The sequence below is a fragment of the Cyprinus carpio genome, chromosome A13 (assembly GCF_018340385.1).
Source record: "Cyprinus carpio isolate SPL01 chromosome A13, ASM1834038v1, whole genome shotgun sequence".
Taxonomy (NCBI): Eukaryota; Metazoa; Chordata; class Actinopteri; order Cypriniformes; family Cyprinidae; genus Cyprinus; species Cyprinus carpio.
In genome coordinates, this window is record NC_056584.1 from 17,601,976 (window position 1) to 17,622,472 (window position 20,497).

Sequence of the window (20,497 nt, forward strand, 5' to 3'; positions counted from 1 at the left end):
AATATGAATGTGTTGAGTAATAGCTATGTTAGTAGTAGTAGTTGTTGTTATGTTGATTATATTTTATGATGTATTAAATATATTAAGTTATATTTATAAATGCGAAGCTCATATTTTTATTACAAAATGAAAGCTAGTTTACTCAAAAATTTCAATTGTCATTTACTCACACTCATGTTATTCCAAACCTGTATGATTTTAAAAATATATATTCAAGTATTTTTTGTTCACATTGACTTCCATTGTACAGGTTTGGAATGACATGAGGGGGAATACATGATGATAAAATTTCCATTTTCCATCTATTTAAGAGATTGATATTTATGTGATATTTATCTCATGATAACTTATCATGTTGAACTATTATGGCTATGCTTTCAAAACAGTGTGATAATTATATATTTTTTTAGTGTTTATTTTTTATTACTAAAAAGTACGTTTTTAAGTATGCTTTAGTGTTGACTTGATTTTCCCTCTAGATGTTGTAATATTTATGATTTCTTCTCTTCAAACAGCACTTACAGAATCCAGCCAATTTCCAGACAGCGGCCACAGAACTGTTGGACTGGTGCGGAGACCCACGAGCCTTCCAGCGGCCATTTGAGCAAAGCCTTATGGGATGTTTGACGGTAAGACAGCAGCTGCTCAAGTCTTGTCCTCATGTTAGGGGCCAGTGACGAAGGTTAAAGCAACAGTCACGCTTCATGTGTCCCTCTGCCCACCCACTGATCTCAGTTTTCTTCCCTCCTGTCACCTCTGCCAGAGACTGGTGTTCAAGGGTTTTATTTTTTGATCTTAAAGTACCTTCTCCTATCTCACCATGCAGATTCAGGTATTATTAAACCATTAGTAAGCTGAATTTAATTATGTCTATTGATGCTAGTGGTGCTGAACATACAGAAGGTTCCATGTCCCACATGTAATTGATTGTGGCATATTGCCAGTGTTTAGCACCTTCAGTCTGATTCAGGTCTCCAGTCCAGGTGCTGCCGTGGGCGTACAGACATTTCCCATTGATTTCCACTGGACTTATTTCAGCCCCACTCCCACTCTGTGATCTGCATTCCTCAGAAATTGATTTACTGGGAGGCTTTCGGAATAAATTATATTCCGAAAAGCCTCCCAGTTATTCTAGCTAGTCTTGCATCAGGTATCTTTGCTCAGATTTATTTATTTATTTTCCTAAAAAAGCCGCCATCATGCATCCTAGATCAGTGCTTCTTAAACCATGCTAAACAGTAAACTGACATCATATTTTTGAGTTTATTTATTTTTATTACAACAAAAGTACAAGAGGTAAATATAAGCTTAGATACAAGGAAATCTCAATATTGTTTTGGACAAAGGGAGGGGGAGGGGGCTGATATCAAAAAGTTTGTGAAAGATTGTCCTAAGGTGGCAAAGGTGTCTATGCCATTTTGTAGTTTAAATAGTGTAAGATAGGTGGTTACACTGAAAGTTCCAAAAAAAAGTGCACTTTACTGTAAATAACCAGATGATGCACTTACTTAACCAAAAATTAAATAAAAAAATTTGGAATGTTGGACTCTTCATGCACTTAACTGTTGCAGCTTTCCTTATGTACTGCAGGGGGGAGGGCTATAGTTCAATGTTGGATGACAAAATAACACTTATACAAGATGGTAGAGTGCATAGTGTATAGGGCCTCATTTGGGACATAACTCTAAATTAATCTTGAGCTAATGGTTATAGCCTTTGGAACTTAATGACAACTCTTAACCCTTTAAAACCAATAATTAAACTTCCATTAAGTTATTTTATTGAATCCCTTTATAGCTTTTTTTTATTCTTTTTCAATTTTTAATGAATGAATGTACATTACTGGTCTGGAATAATTAAGTATTCTTAATGTTTTTGAAAGAAATCTTTTATGCTCTTCAGCAGCAAAAAACTGTTTTCAGCATTGATAATAATAATAAATAAGAAATTAATAATAAATAAAAATGCAGCCTTGGTGAGCACAAGAGACTTGTAGAAAAAAAAATGGAAGTGTACATGCATTTTTAAGCAGATAGTCACTAGTAAAAAGTTCAGGACCAATCAGCATTTTCATGGTGTAATTTTGTGATTAGTCACATGGCATTAGCTCAAAACAACCTGACTTCACAAAGGGGTCTCTGCACCAGCCAGGCCGCTGCCTTTGAGATAAATGGGAATGTTAACGTACAGCTTTCTCTAAGTATTCCAAGACCGCCTTGGTGCTGCTGCATGGCTCTGACAACCTGAGTTTGGTTCAACCTCTCTCTCTGGAGTTGATGTCATGTGTGTACATGACAGTGTGTCCCCAGACACCGTCTTCACACCAAACGCATTCACTCCAAAAGAATGCACAGTATGTTTATGCTCTGTACATTGTAATTAATTTGTCTGATGCATTGAGGGTCCCTCAGAGAGCAGCAGAGAGGTTCTCTTCCCCAGGTGAGGATGTAGCGGTGAGGATGGTAGAGAGATTAAAGAACTGAGGAGATAAAAGTGTTGGCTGACAGATGTGGACATGTCTTACATATTTCCCCTCAGGCAGCAGGTAGCTCTCTGTTCTCTGCAGACCTGCATATGGAGCTGTTCTTCCATTGTCTCCCAGCTGCACAATATCAGCACTCAGCCAAATGATAAATGACATCTCCAAACTGTCAGTAGCTTAAGCTATGACAACTTTCTCTGCTGTTCCACTGTCTTTTCTTGTCAACCCTGCATATGTGCAGTGCTATGGGCCTCACTCTGGAAAGAAATAAATGTCCATTTTTTTCTTGCGCATTATATTGCGTGTCACTGTGTGTGTGCCCTCTGTCCTTTAGCAAAACTGGAACCGTTTTTTCTTTTCTTTTTTTCCCCCTGTTGAATCACTTCATATTTTAGGCCTGTGTTCTGAGAAGAGAGTTTATGTGGAAAAGGCTTATGAGAGGATGCATTTCTAAACGCCAGTGGAATCTATACCAGCCCTCATGGCAGCAAGCCTGGCTGCTGCATCAAGTAGGGAAATTAAAGTTTGGCAAGAGCACAGCAGCACTGCCTGTCCAAAAATCTCAAAAAAATACTGGAGGACAAAAACTGGGCTAGATTTTCAGTTTCATAGATGCCATTCTAGAATCCCGTTAAGCTGTTATTTGACCATTAAATCATGAATAGAAAACTTGTCAGCGCAGGTTTGATTTGTGTTTTTTGTTGCACTGCCTTGGTAGCAGATGTATGACAATTTATGATTAAGAAGAGTCACGTTTGCACCCCATGTGGAACACAAATTGCACTGGGTGTTAAGAATTGAGAAGGTTAGTAAGTGGATAAATGCAGCACACAGCTGCAGCAGTGTGATACATGAGTCATTAAAGATCATGTGCAGTCTCGTTTAGATTTTACAGCAGATTTTGCAAAAGGTCAAATGCCTCTCGTTTTAAAATGGTTGTCTTTTTTGATTGATAGAATAATAGAGAGTAAAAGGGGAAACAAAATGAATTCTTTCAAATTGAATTTCATTCAGAGCAATATTTGAACCCATAACTTTAATATGAAAAAAAAGCACCTTAACCACTATAAAAAAAAAAAATTATAATATTTCGTTGTCAGCCTGTGGTCTAAAGAATTTAAGTGTTCCTGCTGTATCATTTGAATGGAATATGTAACCAAGAGTTATTTCTGTCTTTCTTTACTCACCTTTGTGATGTTCTAAGCCAATATTACTTTTTTTTTTTTAAGTATACATAATGTTAGACAGAATTTTCATGCTGCTATTTTTCATATAATGAAGAGAAAAGGGACCAGGGGCCGTAAAGCTCCAAAAAAAAAAAAAAAAAAAAAATTCACTAATGGAAAAAAAGTGAAAAATAGTTAAATATCTTGTTTCTTTTTTACTTTTTTTTTTTTTGGCCATAACTCATATAGGGCATCTGAGAGAGGGTCTGACTAATAATAGTTTTGCTGTGTTTCTGACACCAATTTATTGCATTATTTGACTTAGAATATACAGCCATAGTATCAATATGGATTACTGTTATGGCACTTTTTGGTGGTCGTTTGTAATTTTTGAAGTTTGATAGCAAATTGGTCACCATTGACTTTCAGTATATGGAATAGAGCAGCTTGGACATTCTGGCTAACTTCTCTTTTTGTGTTCTATGCTAGAAGTCAGTCAGGTAGGTCTGGAACATTATGTGGGTGAGTAAATGACATTTTTGGGTGATCAGTCCCTTTAAGAGATTCCACAGGTAAAGCCACAGTTATGTATTCTGTGTGGTAACATTGTCACCTACCCTCTCTGTCTTACATGTGGCTTTAGGGTTTTATTTACACGCTTTTCAATTGTTCCGTGAAAGACCACAAGATGCTTTGAAAGAAGCTGGGGTTGTGGGTTAAAGGGGCCAAGTGCGGGCTGTGGTCTCTGCAGATTAGGGTATTCAGAGAACAAACACAGACGTCTGCGCACCAGTCACACAGATCTCTGGGGAAAGCTCATCAGTCGTGCCCTGCAAATATCCACACAGTCTTAACACTATTCTGCATCATGGAGGTGGCTGTTGTATCTTTGAATACATTATTCATGCACATATAAATATTTGATATGATTGCACTAAAAAAGGGAAATTGCTCTTTTATGAGTAGTTTTTGGAGAGATATTTGTTGTACAAGGAAGAGCGGGGTGGTACCCGGTAGATGCGAGTATACTGCTGGTTTTCGCCTCTCTCATGGGAGTCTGGGGTAGAATTTCAAGGAAGCTTGATTGCACATAGCTCATGTAGACTATTGAAAGATTCAATAGCCTTAATGCAAAAGTGTGTGTTCAGAACATTTCAGCTTGATTTTTCTACAGTCTTTTAGCGGAGAACTCTGTTTGCACCTCTCTTGTGAATGCAAATAATGGACACACACAGGCAGATGAACAGCATGAGTACACAGACCCATTTTAACACTCATACGGTCTCTTTCCACAGGTTGTCAGTCGCGTGGCAGCGCAGCAGGGTTTCGACTTGGACCTCGGCTATCGGCTCCTGGCCGTGTGTGCGGCAAACCGTGACAAGTTCACCCCTAAGTCAGCAGGTGAGAACCGCTTTTCTCATTGCAATGTTTCTTCTCACTCATCATTGCTTATAAAACTCAGAGACACTCTGCCTGTAATGAATCCACTTTAGCGATGTGACAGGAAATCTTTTAATTGCGGCATTATGCAATCACAGCACACGGCCATGCATTAGCATCCTTTCACTTTCTTTTGTCCAACACTCACTCATCTCCTTAAGACGTCATGAGGTAATTTAACTTCCCGAGGTTGTCTTTTGTTGCTGATTTTACCCAGGGAGCTCTCTTTATTCCAGAACCAGCCTGGAATAATTCATTGATAAGTTGCCAGAGTTCACTTTCCAACAATCATTCATCAGCAGAGCAGCATTGCTTTCTAATTAGCTGTTTGAAATCCTGACCTTCTCAGCCAAAGCTGAGTGTCCTGTTCTTGTACATTTGTCAAAGTGAATTGCAGACGGGCATCAGCCAAACAGAGATAGATGGCGGTGTACTTCATTTGAGAAAGTCCGGACACGGCTCGCTGTGGAGAATGAAGATAAACTGTCCATTTGAACCATGGTTACTCTGGGACACCATGGGCCTTCCAGATATTGTTTTTGTTTGTATTTTTAGGTCACTGCAAAAATAATTTTTTTAATTAATATTTTTGTCTTATTAATAATTGGTCATTTATATACTGTTACAGTATTTATTAAGATTGCTTTTATTTTTTTATTTTCAGTTTTCATTTTAATTTTAGTAATTTTGCTATCTGTTTTTTATTAGTTTTTGGGTTAATTTCTATTTAGCTTTAATTATTTTATTTCTATTTCAGTTTTAGTTATTTCTACTTTTTTCATTAAACATGTAGATTTTATTTTATTTCACTTTTATGTCAGTTAGCAAAAAATTGTTATTAATAGTTTTAGTTAACAATAACAATAATGCTTATTTATTTATTTTACTTTTTAATTTACTTACAGTCATTAAAATTGCTTTTAGTATTTCTGGAATTTTATACTTGAAAACAAGACAAAAATACTGATTCATAAATGTATTTTGCAGTGAACAGCTGTGATAGTGGCAGTATGCTGTTAATAAAACTCATGAACACTCCTTTGATAGCATACATATTTCTAAGTTTCACTGATATCTCTAGTATTTCAAATCAAGCTGAATTTATACATAAAGAAATGGCTGGAAGCAGATATGACTCAGGCTTCCTCTCTCTCAGTGCATCATGGGGACATACATCTTACCTCTGTCATAAGTGCGTCTGCCGCCCCAGACACGCAGACAACAGTGGCAGGGCTCAGTCTCATAAACCCATCCTCTGTCCCTCTCGTTTACTGTCCTCCCTGATGCCACACACTCTTTCTCTCTTTATCTGTCTACATCCATCACGCAAATACACACAGAAAGAGCAAAAGGAAAAAAAAAAAGAGAGAAGAGATATGCACATCAGGTCAGGGATTTGTCGAGAAAGTGCAGCCCCAGCGAAAACCCAGTGACAGGCAGGATGGCGACAGAGGGGCGGCCACCTGACACCACACACTGGAGTTCAGTGTGTCTGGCGCTCTCAGAGCCTGAGAGGAGCGAGACACTCCCACATTACACGATCAATGCACAATCAGGCAACCGCAGAGAGGCAGTCACTGGCTGCAGGATGAATCCGTCATGATTTGCTGTCTCTGTGATATACAATGCAGCTGACACTTGGCTGTGAGGATGGCCAAAAGTCATCCACTTGCACTCAGAATTACACTTTTATTTGCCTCTCGTAAAAGAATGTTGAGTACTACCTGTAATGGATAAATGCCAGAAGATGTCTTATAAGATACAGTAATTCTAATATTTATGATTTTTTGAGCTCTTGTTAATGTTACATTTAAACCGTTACAGTGCTATAAATGGTCAATTGGATTCCTTTGTTTTTTTTTTAAATGTGATATAGGCAAATTTCAACACACTTGTACCTCATTATATGCTTTAAGTGTGTATTTTTGACAGTTTCCCCAATGACAAAGTCGATGAGCACACATTTATCGCCACTGCAAAACAAATCTTCCAGTAAAAAAACCTGAATATCCATCAAACAAGATAAATTGGCGAAACTGTTACAGAAATGATTTTGTATTAAGTATTAATATTAATATTGTAACTACCATGTATAAAAAATAAATTATATATAAATGTTAAATTAATATAAAACTCTTGACAATTTTTTTATACGAAAATATAAGCAAATTATATTATTATTATTATTATTATTATTATTATTGCTATAAATGATATATAAATAATCCATTTTATAATTAGATTTAAATTTATATAATAATTTATATATATATATATAAAAAATGGAAAATGTAAAAAACATGAGTAATTCTATATTTAAGACTAATAATAATATATAATTAAATATTTTATTTACTTGTGTATATTATTAGTATAGAAAAATAGCTTATTCAGTTTAAGTTAAATTATTATTATTATTATTTTTTTTTAAGGTGTTTATTGGAAAATAAGTAAAGCATACTGACTGGAAAAGTGATTTTTACAGTGCATTGACAAAAGAAAGAGATAATCAGTGCAAAGTGATGGAAGCGCGTTGTGCATTACCACCAACTGATCTTCAGGAATGTGTTAGAGATGTGGTGTATGTGTGTAGATGAAGTCTAGTCTGACTGTCAGTGCATGCTGGTTTGTGAGTGCTGACCTCTCTGTCAGAAGGATTATCTGACAGTATTAATCTGTGATTATGGGAATTATCTGTCCACGGTGTGTTTGCATCTGTTTGTATGTATGTGTGTGTGCTATTTTTGAGTCTGATCTTCTCTGGTTACATGCTACTGACAGACTTTTTAACCAGGATTTGTTTGGCACCCCACTGCCAGTGCAATAAGATAATTATTTAGTCTAAAATCTCCCTCTTTAGAGCACACAGTTGTGTCTGGACCAAGAAACGCTAAATACCTTGTCTGAGATGCTTTTATTGAGCATATGTTAATTATACACAGCATCACAATTGCTTTTGACAGTATTACAACAATATCCTGTCAGTCACAACAGTCCGCTCGTTTAGATCAAAATCGAGTTCTTCCCTCTGTACGTGTCATGCTGATATTTAATCGAGAGCAGGTTATTCAAAAGATTGACAGCTGATGTGTTTGTCTATTAGGACATATTTCTCCCTTGCATGGCCCTATTCAGAAAGCCTGCTATTATTTAAACATTTTCCTGAAAAAAGTCATCTTCCCAAATTATGTTTGTGTCTGAGTACAGGAGCAGAGATAGTGTGTCATTGTTCAGAGTGAGATGTTGCGACAAGATAATTGCAAGGTGTGTCTCAATTCAAGTGTTTTTAAAGTCTATTACTGAGCAGATTTGGCACGAAGTGCAGAAAACATTAAGTACAAGAATTTTAACAATGCTTTGTTCTTCCCTCTAAAATCTTTATCTAGTGTTTCTAAGAATTCCATAGTTTGCATAATTTTTTTACACTAATAGTTTTTGTGTTGCTTTATGTAAGAATTATGTATAACTGATTTTTGTTAATATTGTTAGTCATACAACAGTTATTTAATCAGTTTTGTGACTAAAACAAGTTTATGCACTCAACAAGCAGTACTGAGTGATAGTACCCACATTTAATAACATTTTGGTGCGAGGTCTTGCACCATAATCAAGTTTCTGGCCCTGTTTGTTGATTTTTTTTTTTTTTGTTTAATTAAGAGATACAGTTGTTTGACGCAATTGCATCTCAAGATAAAGTTGACACATGGCTGTTACCTGAGAAGCAGATTGGCCAAAGTATGAAATAGGCCAATGGCCACACTGTGGGGTGAAACGGATCTCTCAACGCAACAGTGAGGAATGTTCCTGCTCTACATAGGAAGTCTGTCAGCAGCTTGTAAATCAGGCCAGCTGGAAGGCACGTCAGGAGAGCAACCAATCCGCCATGTCGAGGGTGACGGATCGCTTTCCAGCACCCAGCTGTAATTCACATGTCATGTACACACATGGTTTACAGAGAAGACACAAGTGCAAATACACAAGAAACTCAAGCCCGGGGACCTCCCCATTGGTTTGATATACCGAAAACCCAGGCTACCTCTATCTGTGTACACTTCTCACTTCAGACGTTCCCAGGTGCCTTTGAGTTTGCAACATCAAAGTATAGATCATTAGCAGGTCACAATCACTTTTAAATGAACGCTCGTATACAGGGGCCGGATCGCTCTTTTGTAGTACTGAAGTTGAGAGCTGCGGAGAATGACTGGAGTGATGTGTTTGTGTTGGTGGAGGGTTATGACTCACTGCTTTGCAGTAAAAGTTAAAGGAAGCTCAAGTTCCTGTTTGAGCCAGCTTTGGCTGTTCACCTCCTATTTCATGTAGCCCATAGCCTTGACATCTCTCGTTTTCAGAGTTATTTCATCCCCTCCTTGCTTGATATTAAAGGTATCTGTCACACGCAGCGCTTCAATGCCGGCCAGGAAGACGGCGTGCGCACTGACATCTTGATACTTCGTGCTACATAGTAAGTCTTTAAGGCTACAGTACATTGGAGCTTTTAATGAATTATTGCTAATTTGATGTCACTTGAAATTATTACGGTGCTTTTTTTTTGCAGCGTCAAAAAAATCCTGCTGTTGATACAGCGTTTTTATTAGCAGATTAGGTGACGCTAATTCAAGGACTGAAGAACAGCTATGTATTAATTCATTAATGGACACATGCTATTGACAGCCTGGGGAAGTGCTGGATCTCTTTCTGCTATTCAACACTTTTAGATGTGTGTAATTAACAGTGTTAGCAAGTGTCAAGTTAGGCACTTTGCGTTAAAAGCTAACACAGTTTCCATTAATTTCACCCTCGCATGACACTCAGGAGGGCCGCCCACCAGCACCGAGCTTAATTAGCATGCACGGTCTGATGGATTTATACATCAGTGTCATGTGATTAGCTCACCATTGAGCGGGATTCACCCACTTTGATAGCAGTAATCGCGGGGCTGCGAACGCAGCTTTAACCAAAATGATCCAAGTGTGTTGTTTGTGCTCAGGCTTTCTCTGGATGATTTGGTCACGGGCCAAGATACAGCCCGTCTGCCACGATAGGCCCCGCCCTCTCTTTGCAAGTTTGAAATGTGAGCCACCCATGCATTCCCCCCTTCCGCCCTCTGGCAAAGTGGCCGTCGCATTGCATGGATGTATGCATGAGTGTGCGCATGCATGCATGTGTATGAATGTGTGGCTTCCATCAGTTTCTAATGAATGAGGGTCTTAGGCATGTGGACGTCACTTAGGACACCATACATCTGAGGTGAGAGGACATGTGCCGCTTTTTTGCTGCTCTCTCTTCTCTTTCCCTGCCCCCACATCCCTCTCTTTCTCTCTCTAGCTTCTTTTTTTAACCCTTTTGAAACACAACGGTGCTTCCTGTTCATTTTGTGGTTTTGCACTGCAGACACTTTACAGGCTTGTCATTCTGGATGTGTGTGTGTCTGAAGTTTTCGAAGAGCTTAACCTGATTCCCTGTGGGCTACATCTTGGAGCAGAGGAACCAGGTATAGCAGGAGCCCATTAGTACAGAGCTCCATCTGTGATTGGCTTTGCACTGGAAACCCAGAGACCGCAGCTGAATAATTGATGTGCATTGTGCAGTCGCTGGACAGGCGAAGAGAGGGAAAACAGAGAGAGCCCCAGACAATCAGACTGAGATAGACAGAAAGCTCGTAGATTTCTCACAGGTTCGTCTTTGCCTGCTGGTAAAATCCCAATTTCTCAGTGCAATGAGAAGACTGCGATGAGAGCCAGATCTCAAGCGTTGGTAAGTCACGTGACAGTTGGAGTGCATGCGGGCGAGTTGCAGGCAGGTGTATGCGCAGGAACCAAGTCCTGCACATGATCGAGTTGTAACAACTGACTGTGTTTGACCTAGTTCCTCTCTTCCACACAAACGCTTACACATAGAGGGTCAGAGTGGGCTTGATTATCTCCAGGAGGAGAGCTGACCTACTTGAGGCACATTGTTTTTTTCAGTCCTTTAGTGGGTTGACGTGAGCCTGGCGACAGCGTGGCTCCAGCCGGTTACATGGAGACTCTCTTCCTCTATGCCGGCTACTGTTGGCAGCGAGTGTGTGTTCGTTCTTTACAGGGTTGTAAATCATTAGATGGGGGAGAGGTTTTTTGCATTGCATTCAAGGTTCTGTTTGAAGGGCAATTTGTGAGGGAATGAACGTGGGAATTTCTGTGAGTGGGGGGATGTGTGATGGCTATGCCCCTGCTGTTTGTATATTTAGAAAGCCGGCTTCATCTCTTGTGTTTCTACATCAGTGTCTGAAGTCTAGGCATGATCCCTATATATTTATAGTAAGTAGTTGTTTCTCGTAACTGCTACAGGGCGGCAGTAAAAGTATCGTAAGGATAATATACTGCTCGAGCAAAGTCTACAGGTTCCTGTGAAGTTTTGTTAAAGCTCTCGGCCTCAGAGTACATGCTGATGGGGAAATAAACAACAGTTTGCTGTAATGAGGATCCTGCTGTTCATGTGAGAAACTTCCTCCTCTGTGGTGAGGAGCTTTTAATAGCTCGGTGCTCTTTGCCCATGTGTTGTTTGTTGTTTGCTGGATTTACTTTAAATAAATGTGCAAATGTTATGCTAATGTATTGGTGTAGTTATCTTTTACACTTACATTTTCATAAGCTGTCTAAAACTACGCTAGTTTCTCTTGAGGTTAAGACAATAAGAGAGAGAGCTCCAGATAATCAGACCGAGATAGACAGAAAGCTCGTAGATTTCTCACGGGTTCGTCTTTGCCTGCTCAATTTTCGTGTTTTTTAAAGTTGTATTAGGATATTAGAATGAATTATGGGTGTCAGTTATTTTATGTATAAAATCTCTTATTACTCAAGTTATCAAAGTAAAACTGACTTATGTTTTATGTATTGCTGCATTTTCATTTAGGTTGCAAAAGATAAATAACAGAAAAACATACATCCCAGGTCATATTTTACAGCTTTAGGACTCTAGCTGTTGTTCAACTGAGTGCAAAAAGCAGACTGCATTTTCCACAGACCCTGATAAAAGTGCCATTGCCCGTGCAGACATTTACTGTTGCCCTTAGTTACAAAGTGGATGCAAGGTAAACATCTAAACAAGTAGGCGGTGTTAACAATTTTTTTTTGATAGGATAGTTTGGATATTAAAATCATAAGTATGCATAGAAGTAAGCATAGAAAGCATTTATCTGCATTTTACAAAGCACTAAGCTGCTATATTGTTCGGCAGCCATAAACAATCTACAGCAGTCTACTTGGCAGAATTTGTAATTATTTATATTATTAATTATTAATAAGATTCATAATTCTAACTATTGTAAAAATCTTGTGTTAATCTTGTGTCACAAAAAAATCTTGTGTTTTATTGCTATTGTCACCATTTTATGTTTATGGGTCTTGATGATCTATTTAATCTGATTTAATATTGGAAATAATTCCAGAAGCTCTTATTCAGCAAGGATGCATTAAATTGATTAAAAGTTATAGTAAAGATGTTTATATTATTTCAAAAGATTTCTATTTCAAGTAATTGCTGATCTTTTGAACTTTCTGTTCATCAAAGAATGCTGAAAAAAAATGTAATGGTTTCCACAAAATATTAAGCACTGTGATAATAATGTTTTCCAAAGGGTTATGTAACACTGAAGACTGGAGTAATGACTGCTGAAAATTCAGCTTTGCTATTACAGGAATAAATGGCATTTTAAAATAAATTAAAATAGAAAACCGTAATTTTTAATTGTTCTTTTGGTAGGTTTTCTGTAGTAATAAACAACCAGTAAATGGTGTGAATAAGGATATGAATGAACAGCTAAGATTGATGCACATGTAAGGTAGGAAAGTCATCTGAATCATTACAATTACAGTTTTATCCATCTGTACCTGAATTGTCTTGTCATAAGGACCTGTTATGAAGTCCAAGAGAGAATTTCCATTAGTAAAATAGGGTAGTCATAGCCTATGGGAATAAAATAGTGACTGCTGAATAGCGATATGCTTGATAATATGACTAATTTGATATTTAAATGTTTCCTCAAACAGTGACAAACATGTTAGTCATATGAAGCATTATCAAGACTTAAGCACATCTGTCCAACTGTAATTTAAATGATGTGTCATGAGATTCTGTGGTGTATTTTTGGACACATGTAGATTTGTAGATGTTGAAATGTCATGTTAGGATTTTAGAATTAAATTAAAAAGAACCAAATACTGTTTAATACTTTTTAAATGTATCGATTTTATTAAATGATATTATTGTGTTAGACCAGAACTCTAGATTACTTTTGAGTTGATTAGCTTGAAATCTCTGACAAATGTGCAAGCACCTGGAATATCTCAGCAGATGCGTTGATTTTTAGATCACTTTTTTCTCTAAGATGAGAAGTCAGTGTTTCGCATAGCATGCCGGAGCAGAACCAGGCTTAAGAACCCTGTTAAGTCCCATCAATTCAACCAGGACATCAGTTCACCCATTGATGACGTCAACTCTGCTTACTGATACTATCTTGTCTTAATATTTCATTACCCCCTTGAGTAAAATGTTGAATTTGAACCCTACAGAAACCACCACCTGCAGGAGATGTCAGAGTGACACAGGTACTCTTCTGTGTTCTAGCATTGTTTGGCTTGTGAAACACATCTAGTGGAGAGCTCTCTCTCTCTCTCACTCACTCTCTCTCTCTCTCTTCATCATCACCCTGGGCATTCATTCTATTTTTTTTTTTATTCATTCGTACGCGGTCACAGGAGATGAATCACGACGACGCAGATGCTTTTGATGTGCTTCCTTTGTTGCGGGGTGTGTATGCGGGGGGTCATTGGCTTCTGACTGAGCATTCATACCTGTTTCACAGACGCATGGGCTGCACTGTCATCTCAGATTATCTTGGGATTTTTCTGCCATTATCTATTCTTTTGCAAAGACACTCTGTAGGTTTACGGCCCAGGGTTTCAGCTTTTTCCCAGACTGTGCAGCTCATTGAACAGGAATGACGCCCCATTTTGTTGTATTTTATGATTAAAAAAAAGTCTTCATCCACATCTCACTCACTTCTAGGGCTGCCCTGTATCGTGTGCCAGTCTGTCTGTCAGCTCTTCTCCATTTCATTGAAGTCATTCATTCCCATTTTACTCAAATCTGTAGCAACAATGCACTGTGCCGTGTGCTTCAAATTCCTTTCCAATTCAAAAGAGCATCAAGCTGTTTCGATCCTCTCAAACAGACAGCAGAAAGTCAGCGAGTGCACATTGTGCGGATGTTACCGCGCTGTAGGAGGCGCATTACATCTGTCACTGACAGAAACAGACAGCAACGTGATCGTTTATTTATGCGTTCAAATGAGAAATATCAGTTTCATCTGTTCAAGCAGCTACTCTTTGGTTGTTTGTGTAAATCTGTGTGAAGTGTTTTAATCTGCTAGTATCTGACTGTGTGTGTGTGTGTGTGTGTGTGTGTGTGTGTGTTGTGCTAGAGAGAGTCCTGGGTGGTTACATCACCTGGTGTGAGCGGAGGTCACTTTGTGGCCTGTTAGCCTCAGTTAAGGGTTAATAACTCTGACTTGTGAGAGTGTGTGTGTAGACTGCACTCAGGTTCAGCACTGGCATTAATTAATATGTGAGCCTCTCGCATGCAAGGACCTGTCCTGTGTCATTAGTTAATAGTATTGCGCTGCCTGAGCACATGCCTGCCATACAGCCAGTGTTCTGACGATTTGTGCCACCTGCTCAGATTGTGCTATCTCCCATTAAGAAGATAGGTAGCACAAATCGATAGCGGAAAATGCTACCTATTAGATTGTGCTACCAGTTTGCATAAGCAAACTAGCCAAACTATTTAATAAATGAATACGTAATTGGAATGAAGGAATGTGCTGAACTTTGTGAACGATGGTGGTTCTTTTATTTGTGTGCAAAATTCTACATGTGGCTAGGGCTGTCACGGTGAAGGAATTTCCCTAATTTTGAGTGGCTCAATAGCGCGTTATGTGGTATTATCGCCTTATATAATCTGTGTGTGTATGTGTTACGATTTAACAAGCTCATATTCAGAAACCAATGAAACCAAAACCAAATAGTGTTGTAACAGGAAGTGAAGTAAACAGAAGAGAATGACAAAATAACATAAACCTGACAATAAGATTGTAAGGCTATTGTAAAGCCTATATGTATAACAGTTCATTCTGATCCTCGAATCCGACTAGAAAAGAGACTTTCTACTGATATTTCCACTTGCACGCATTCTAGACGGGCTGTCAGTCAGTCTTTAAACCGTTCATTCAACTACACGTTCAAAAATGCTGATTCATTCAAAGAGAGATGTAATGAAATATGATTTTTGAAATCACCAGATTAGAAGCGCCACATTAGATGGCTCCGCTAACCAGTAATGCATCGATGCTAAGACAGAGATTTGGCTTTCCTTGGACATGACAACCTATTTTCACAAATATATACTCTGCCTGAAGGACAGACATAAGTAATTGCACATGCTCAGTTGATCTAGCTCTCATTCGCTGTCTATATAGGCTTGTTAAGTTCAAATCTATGGGGCCTCTGTACAAATCAGCATGGTACACATAATGTTATTATTGCTAACTTATTTAATATTCAGTACACATGCACCTTACAATAAACAAAAAAACACATGAAAATCGCGGTTGCAGTGGTTGTTGCATTCCTCTGCGGTTTGCTCGTCAATAGCGCGTTATTGCGGTTATTGAGACAGCCCTACATGTGCCTATTTTTTAAGTATGGATATTACTAAAATAGTAATTAAAAAAAAGAAGGTTAAACAGTAAAAAAAATTAAAAATAAACATCTTTTAGCTGTGAAAATTTTGGCTTTGGCATTGTGTTTCCTCTCTTTATTGAATTGTGTTTTTCTTGTCTCTTCTCATTCTCATTTAAGCTGCTTACACTCACTGGGAAAGACCTGCATTTAGGATGGATGAATTTGATAAGGAATTCATAAAAATTAGTCTAAGGGACCCAATATTTCCTAATAAACTAAAAACGTTAGAGTTTTCTTTTGTTTTTTTCCCCGTTGCATTTCTTTGCATAAATGCTAGTTTTTCATTTATAGTTTTCAATAAAAACAGCTTTTAACAGTTTCTATAGTGTTCTCTATCACCCATGGACAGCATCAGCTGTTGGATTTCTCTTTGGATGGTTTTATAGGTCAGGTAAGGTGCTGTGATGATCTTAGTGAGGTGAGGATGAAGGGCAGACAAGTATGGCCATGTGGACAAGCAGGGTTGTGTATTTTCACTAAGTGGTCCAGGAAAGTCATTCGACACATCTGCCAATTCACTGTGACATCGGTCTCTCACAGACTCACAGATTGTGAGTGAGGGTGAGAGAAAAGGACTCTGAGGACATTTGAAAATATGGCTTGTGTTATATGTCATGAATTCCAGCCACATTTATACTCTAGACGTCCTCATGAGCTTTGAAATCTTCCCACTTTCCAAAGCTGCACTAGTCAAAATTCCAATGTATTCTGTGAATAAGAAGTGGACAGGACATAGATTGTGTAATTCTTTTAGTGAGGTTTGGCTTTTGGCAGAAAATCAGATATTTAACTTTAAGCATTAGCTCTGTTCCAAAGCCTAGTGAGCTGCCTACCTAGCATTTTGAGGCATTGTGGGTTTAAAGCATCTGGTTTTGCCTTCTAAGATACTTAATTATTGCCAAATTTGAGGCAAATATGCATCCTTTACCAAGAAAGCTCAGTAAAAAAAAAAAAAAATCCAAGATGGTGAATGAAATCAAACAAAAGTTGTCTGTAAGTATGCTGATATTCCATGCAGAAGTTTATTGATTAAAATAGTATGTAAAAAAAAAAAATACTTAAGACAATATTTGTGTGTACTTTGTATGATTATGAATATTGGTGTTTTAGCTTAGCAACATTAACCTCAATTGGAATCAACTAGCGAAGTGCTATTTGTATAAGTGTGTTGTTAATGTAGAGAACCTAAATCCATTTCATTAAGGATGCTGCCTGTGTAGGTAATAGGACAGCATGGCAGCTCAGTAGGTTTTTGGAACAAAGCATTTGATTAAACAGTGAACTTTCTACTTGATTTTGTCCATTTAAGTTCCTCTCCTCTCCTCAATTTTTTTTTTATTTATTTTTTTTACATTTTTACATATTTAGCAGACGCTTTTAACCAATGCAACTTACAGTGCATTCAGGCTAACATTTTTTACCTAACTTGTGTTCCTAACTTCCATTTACTGACATCTACTTTTTATTAGCAACATCATAATCAATATAGCTCATAATGAGGTGTTGAAGCCAGTAAAACCAAAACTGGCCAAAAAGAGGTGCTGGCAGTGAAGAAGCGGCCAACCTGAGAAGGAGCGACAGACAAACATTCTTGGGTCGGCTTCACAGGCGATTTGGGTAACCGGGGGTGACCTGGGTTCCCTACATACTGGATCATTTGGGGATTTACCCTGGTCAGTTATTCAAAGCCCACTAAACCTGCTTGGAGAGGCTCTTCTCTAGACAAAGAGCAGACAGGGAGGGGGGTTGGTTTGTGTAGTGTCTGTCTCTCTGCTCTGCTTTGCCAGAAGTCTGTAGAGCCACAGGCTGTTGTCCCCTCAGTAAGATGGTTTCTGCTGCAGTCTGGTACAATTAGAAATGGCAGAACATGGCTAATATGATTCACAGAGCTTGTATGGATAGCATGGATCTTACAGCGTTAGCAAATATTGCTATCTGCTTATTTGGAGAGCTGTCTTTATGAAAGAGTTGACAAAGCTGTCTTAAAATTATTATTGGTCATATTTAGGATGTAGGGACTTTGAAGAGGGTTATTTTTTATGTATTTTTTACTTTGTTTCATTTTTAATTAGCCTTTAGTTTCGTTTTTTTTTTTTTTTTTTTTTTTTTATATCATTGCAAGTTTTGTTTTTATTGATTTGTTTTTTTTAGTTATTTTAGTTGTAGTATTTTAGTGCCAAAGTTAATGCACTGATATCATCAAAAAAATGTTTAACGTTATTGAATTTCTCAGCACAATCTAATATTATTGCTGTCTTGAAGCATTTTCACGTTTAATGCAAGTGGATTTCAAGTTTTAGAATATACCATATATTAAAAACTAAAATTTATTTGCGGTCATTTTTGTTTTAGTTTGTTTTGGGAGTCAGTTTTTTTTTCTTCCAAAAAAGTATGTATTTATATTTACATATTAAGTGATTTATGATGGCACAATATGACTGTGTAAGATTGATTGGTAAACACTGTTATTGTCTTTTTCACCCTGAAATTGCTTCTTACACTGTGTTTAAAAACCATTTTTGAAGCTGCTGGGTTGTGATAAATGGCATGCTAAGTATGCAAAGTCTCAGACTGTATTAGAGTCTGGCTGGTGTAAGCAAACCTCAGTTTTATTGTCTGGTATGGCTTTGTAAGAGCTATGCTATATGTTGGTACTCATCTCTTCCTGCTGGAATCACTGACTGGTGCACACTGCTGTGAGCCAGCCCTGCCACTGTAATGCCTGCTGACACAGACCTAACACACAGCCATGCCACCGAAAGGCCCATTGCCACTGACCCAGCACAGAGCTACAGTAGCCACTGCCAGCTTAACACTCAACACAACCCTTTCTGGAGCAGGTGTATGGCAATTTTGAGCAGGACTAAATGAAGGAAGAGAGACAGATGAAAGGAAAACAGAGACTGAGAGAGGCGTTTTAATACAGGGAATGAAAGAGAAATGTGATTAATGCTGATTAACTGGTGAGTAAGGATTCATGATATCATTTGTTAGAGAAACTTTCTTTTTGGTACTCACTGCTTCTATTTGGTAATACTGTAAAGTACAGTGGGATGTATGATTTAAGGACAGCATGACTGTTTGACAAAAAAAAACATATTAAATTATAAAATATAAATAATAAAACATGCATGTTTATGACCAATTTAAGTCAAGTAATTCTAGGAAAGCTTCTCTGTTCCTTTGCGCTTACGCATTTGTCTCATTGCACAACAGGAGCTCTACGCAGGCGTGACTGCTGCAAATTAGTTAGATGCATTTGTCTTGAAATTCCTCCAATCTTGAGACATTTTGTTCTGCTGCCGGTGCTGCTTTGTGTGGCAGTGTTTATGCAAAAAAATATTCTTTGTATGCTCAATGATATATTTTTTTGTTTTGTTACTGGAGCATTTCAAGTGTAAATGAGCTTAATATTGGATCAAAAGTTAGTGTATCAGTGCATCCCTATTGATGAGAGAGATTGTGTTACAGTGAACGTTATGCATTAAAATGACAACACAGCCCCGTGGGTAGTGGTGGAGGCGATGATGTTTGTGGGAGAAATCGTGTAGCTGTATTCAGCTAGGTGAGAGGGATATTGTATGCTGCCGGAAGGTGCTGTGTTGATTAGGTTGTTTTTTTCGTGAGTTTACTGGTTGAATTGCAGGCAGGAGAGCTCTAGTCTTTGTTACGTGTGGGAGGCATGCTAGGCGGGGAACAACAGTTGAAAATTGGCAGGCGGCGTCTGGCTGTAACCTGTCATATGAGCTCTAAGTTGGTCTTTTGTGAGAAAATAGCAGTTGCCAGCATGCAGAGGTAGTGATTTAGCTGGCCGATAAGCTCTCTGTAATGGCAGGGTAGAATAATTCTCATTGAAGTAGGTGGGTGATTCCAGCCTCATGCTCCAATCCTGCTGGGACGGCTTTCACGCCTGTCGCAGAGAGGTGAGAAGCATTCTCTTTGAAACAGACCCCTTTGATATATTTACACAAACGCGATTTTCTCACTGTAATTGTGTGTTTGAACTTGGATGGGAAAGTGCGTCAGGTGCCGCTGGGATATTGAATAACGTAAAGCTGTGTCTTGGAAGAACTCCAGTTCAGATTCAGTAATACATTAAGGGTCCTTGAATTTTATTCTGAAATGGTTATTAATACAGGCATTAAATGACTAATGTCGCACAAATATGAATGAAAATTCTGTAATTTACTCTATTACTTTGATCTTCCTATAGTTCCAAACCTGTTTGACTTTCTGTCTTTCTTATACCATAAAAGATGATATTAGGTTGCAGCCCTTTTCCAAACAATAATTGCAACTAGTGTCTCTCAAACTCAAAAATTTACCAAAATCCCCGTAAAGTATCAAAAAACTGTCCCCTCCAATTTACCTCACAAATCTCATTTGAATATTTTAAAGTTTACAACGACATGAGTATGAGTAAATTATTTTTGTGTGAACTATCCCTCAAGTGCAGACTGTGGTAAATAAAGCGCTCTTCGCATGGAATTAGTATTATCCTGGGACCTTGTGTAATTTAGAAATTACCTCCCCACATCTGAGTTTCGTGTGGTGCATTCGCACGGGATAAGTGAAGCCTGTGATTTTACTGGAATTTACTGACTTATCTCCCAGATGCAAATGTTCCTTAC

The 20,497-nt window shown here is 38.1% G+C and overlaps 1 protein-coding gene across 10 annotated transcripts in view; it reads left to right on the top strand.

Moving 5' to 3' along the window:
* Positions 1-20,497, top strand: part of LOC109100683 (zinc finger MIZ domain-containing protein 1-like) — a 124,925-nt gene that overhangs the window by 91,246 nt on the left and 13,182 nt on the right. For 5 of the 10 annotated variants that reach the window (XM_042769097.1, XM_042769098.1, XM_042769095.1 and 2 more), the window contains 3 exons: positions 516-629; positions 4,944-5,049; positions 13,638-13,673. In XM_042769097.1, coding sequence (XP_042625031.1) covers positions 516-629; positions 4,944-5,049; positions 13,638-13,673 — 256 coding nt within the window. Of the gene's footprint in view, positions 1-515; positions 630-4,943; positions 5,050-8,505; positions 9,551-9,639; positions 10,336-13,637; positions 13,674-20,497 lie in introns of those variants that run through there. The other 5 variants (XM_042769101.1, XM_042769100.1, XM_042769099.1 and 2 more) reach the window with 3 other exon arrangements.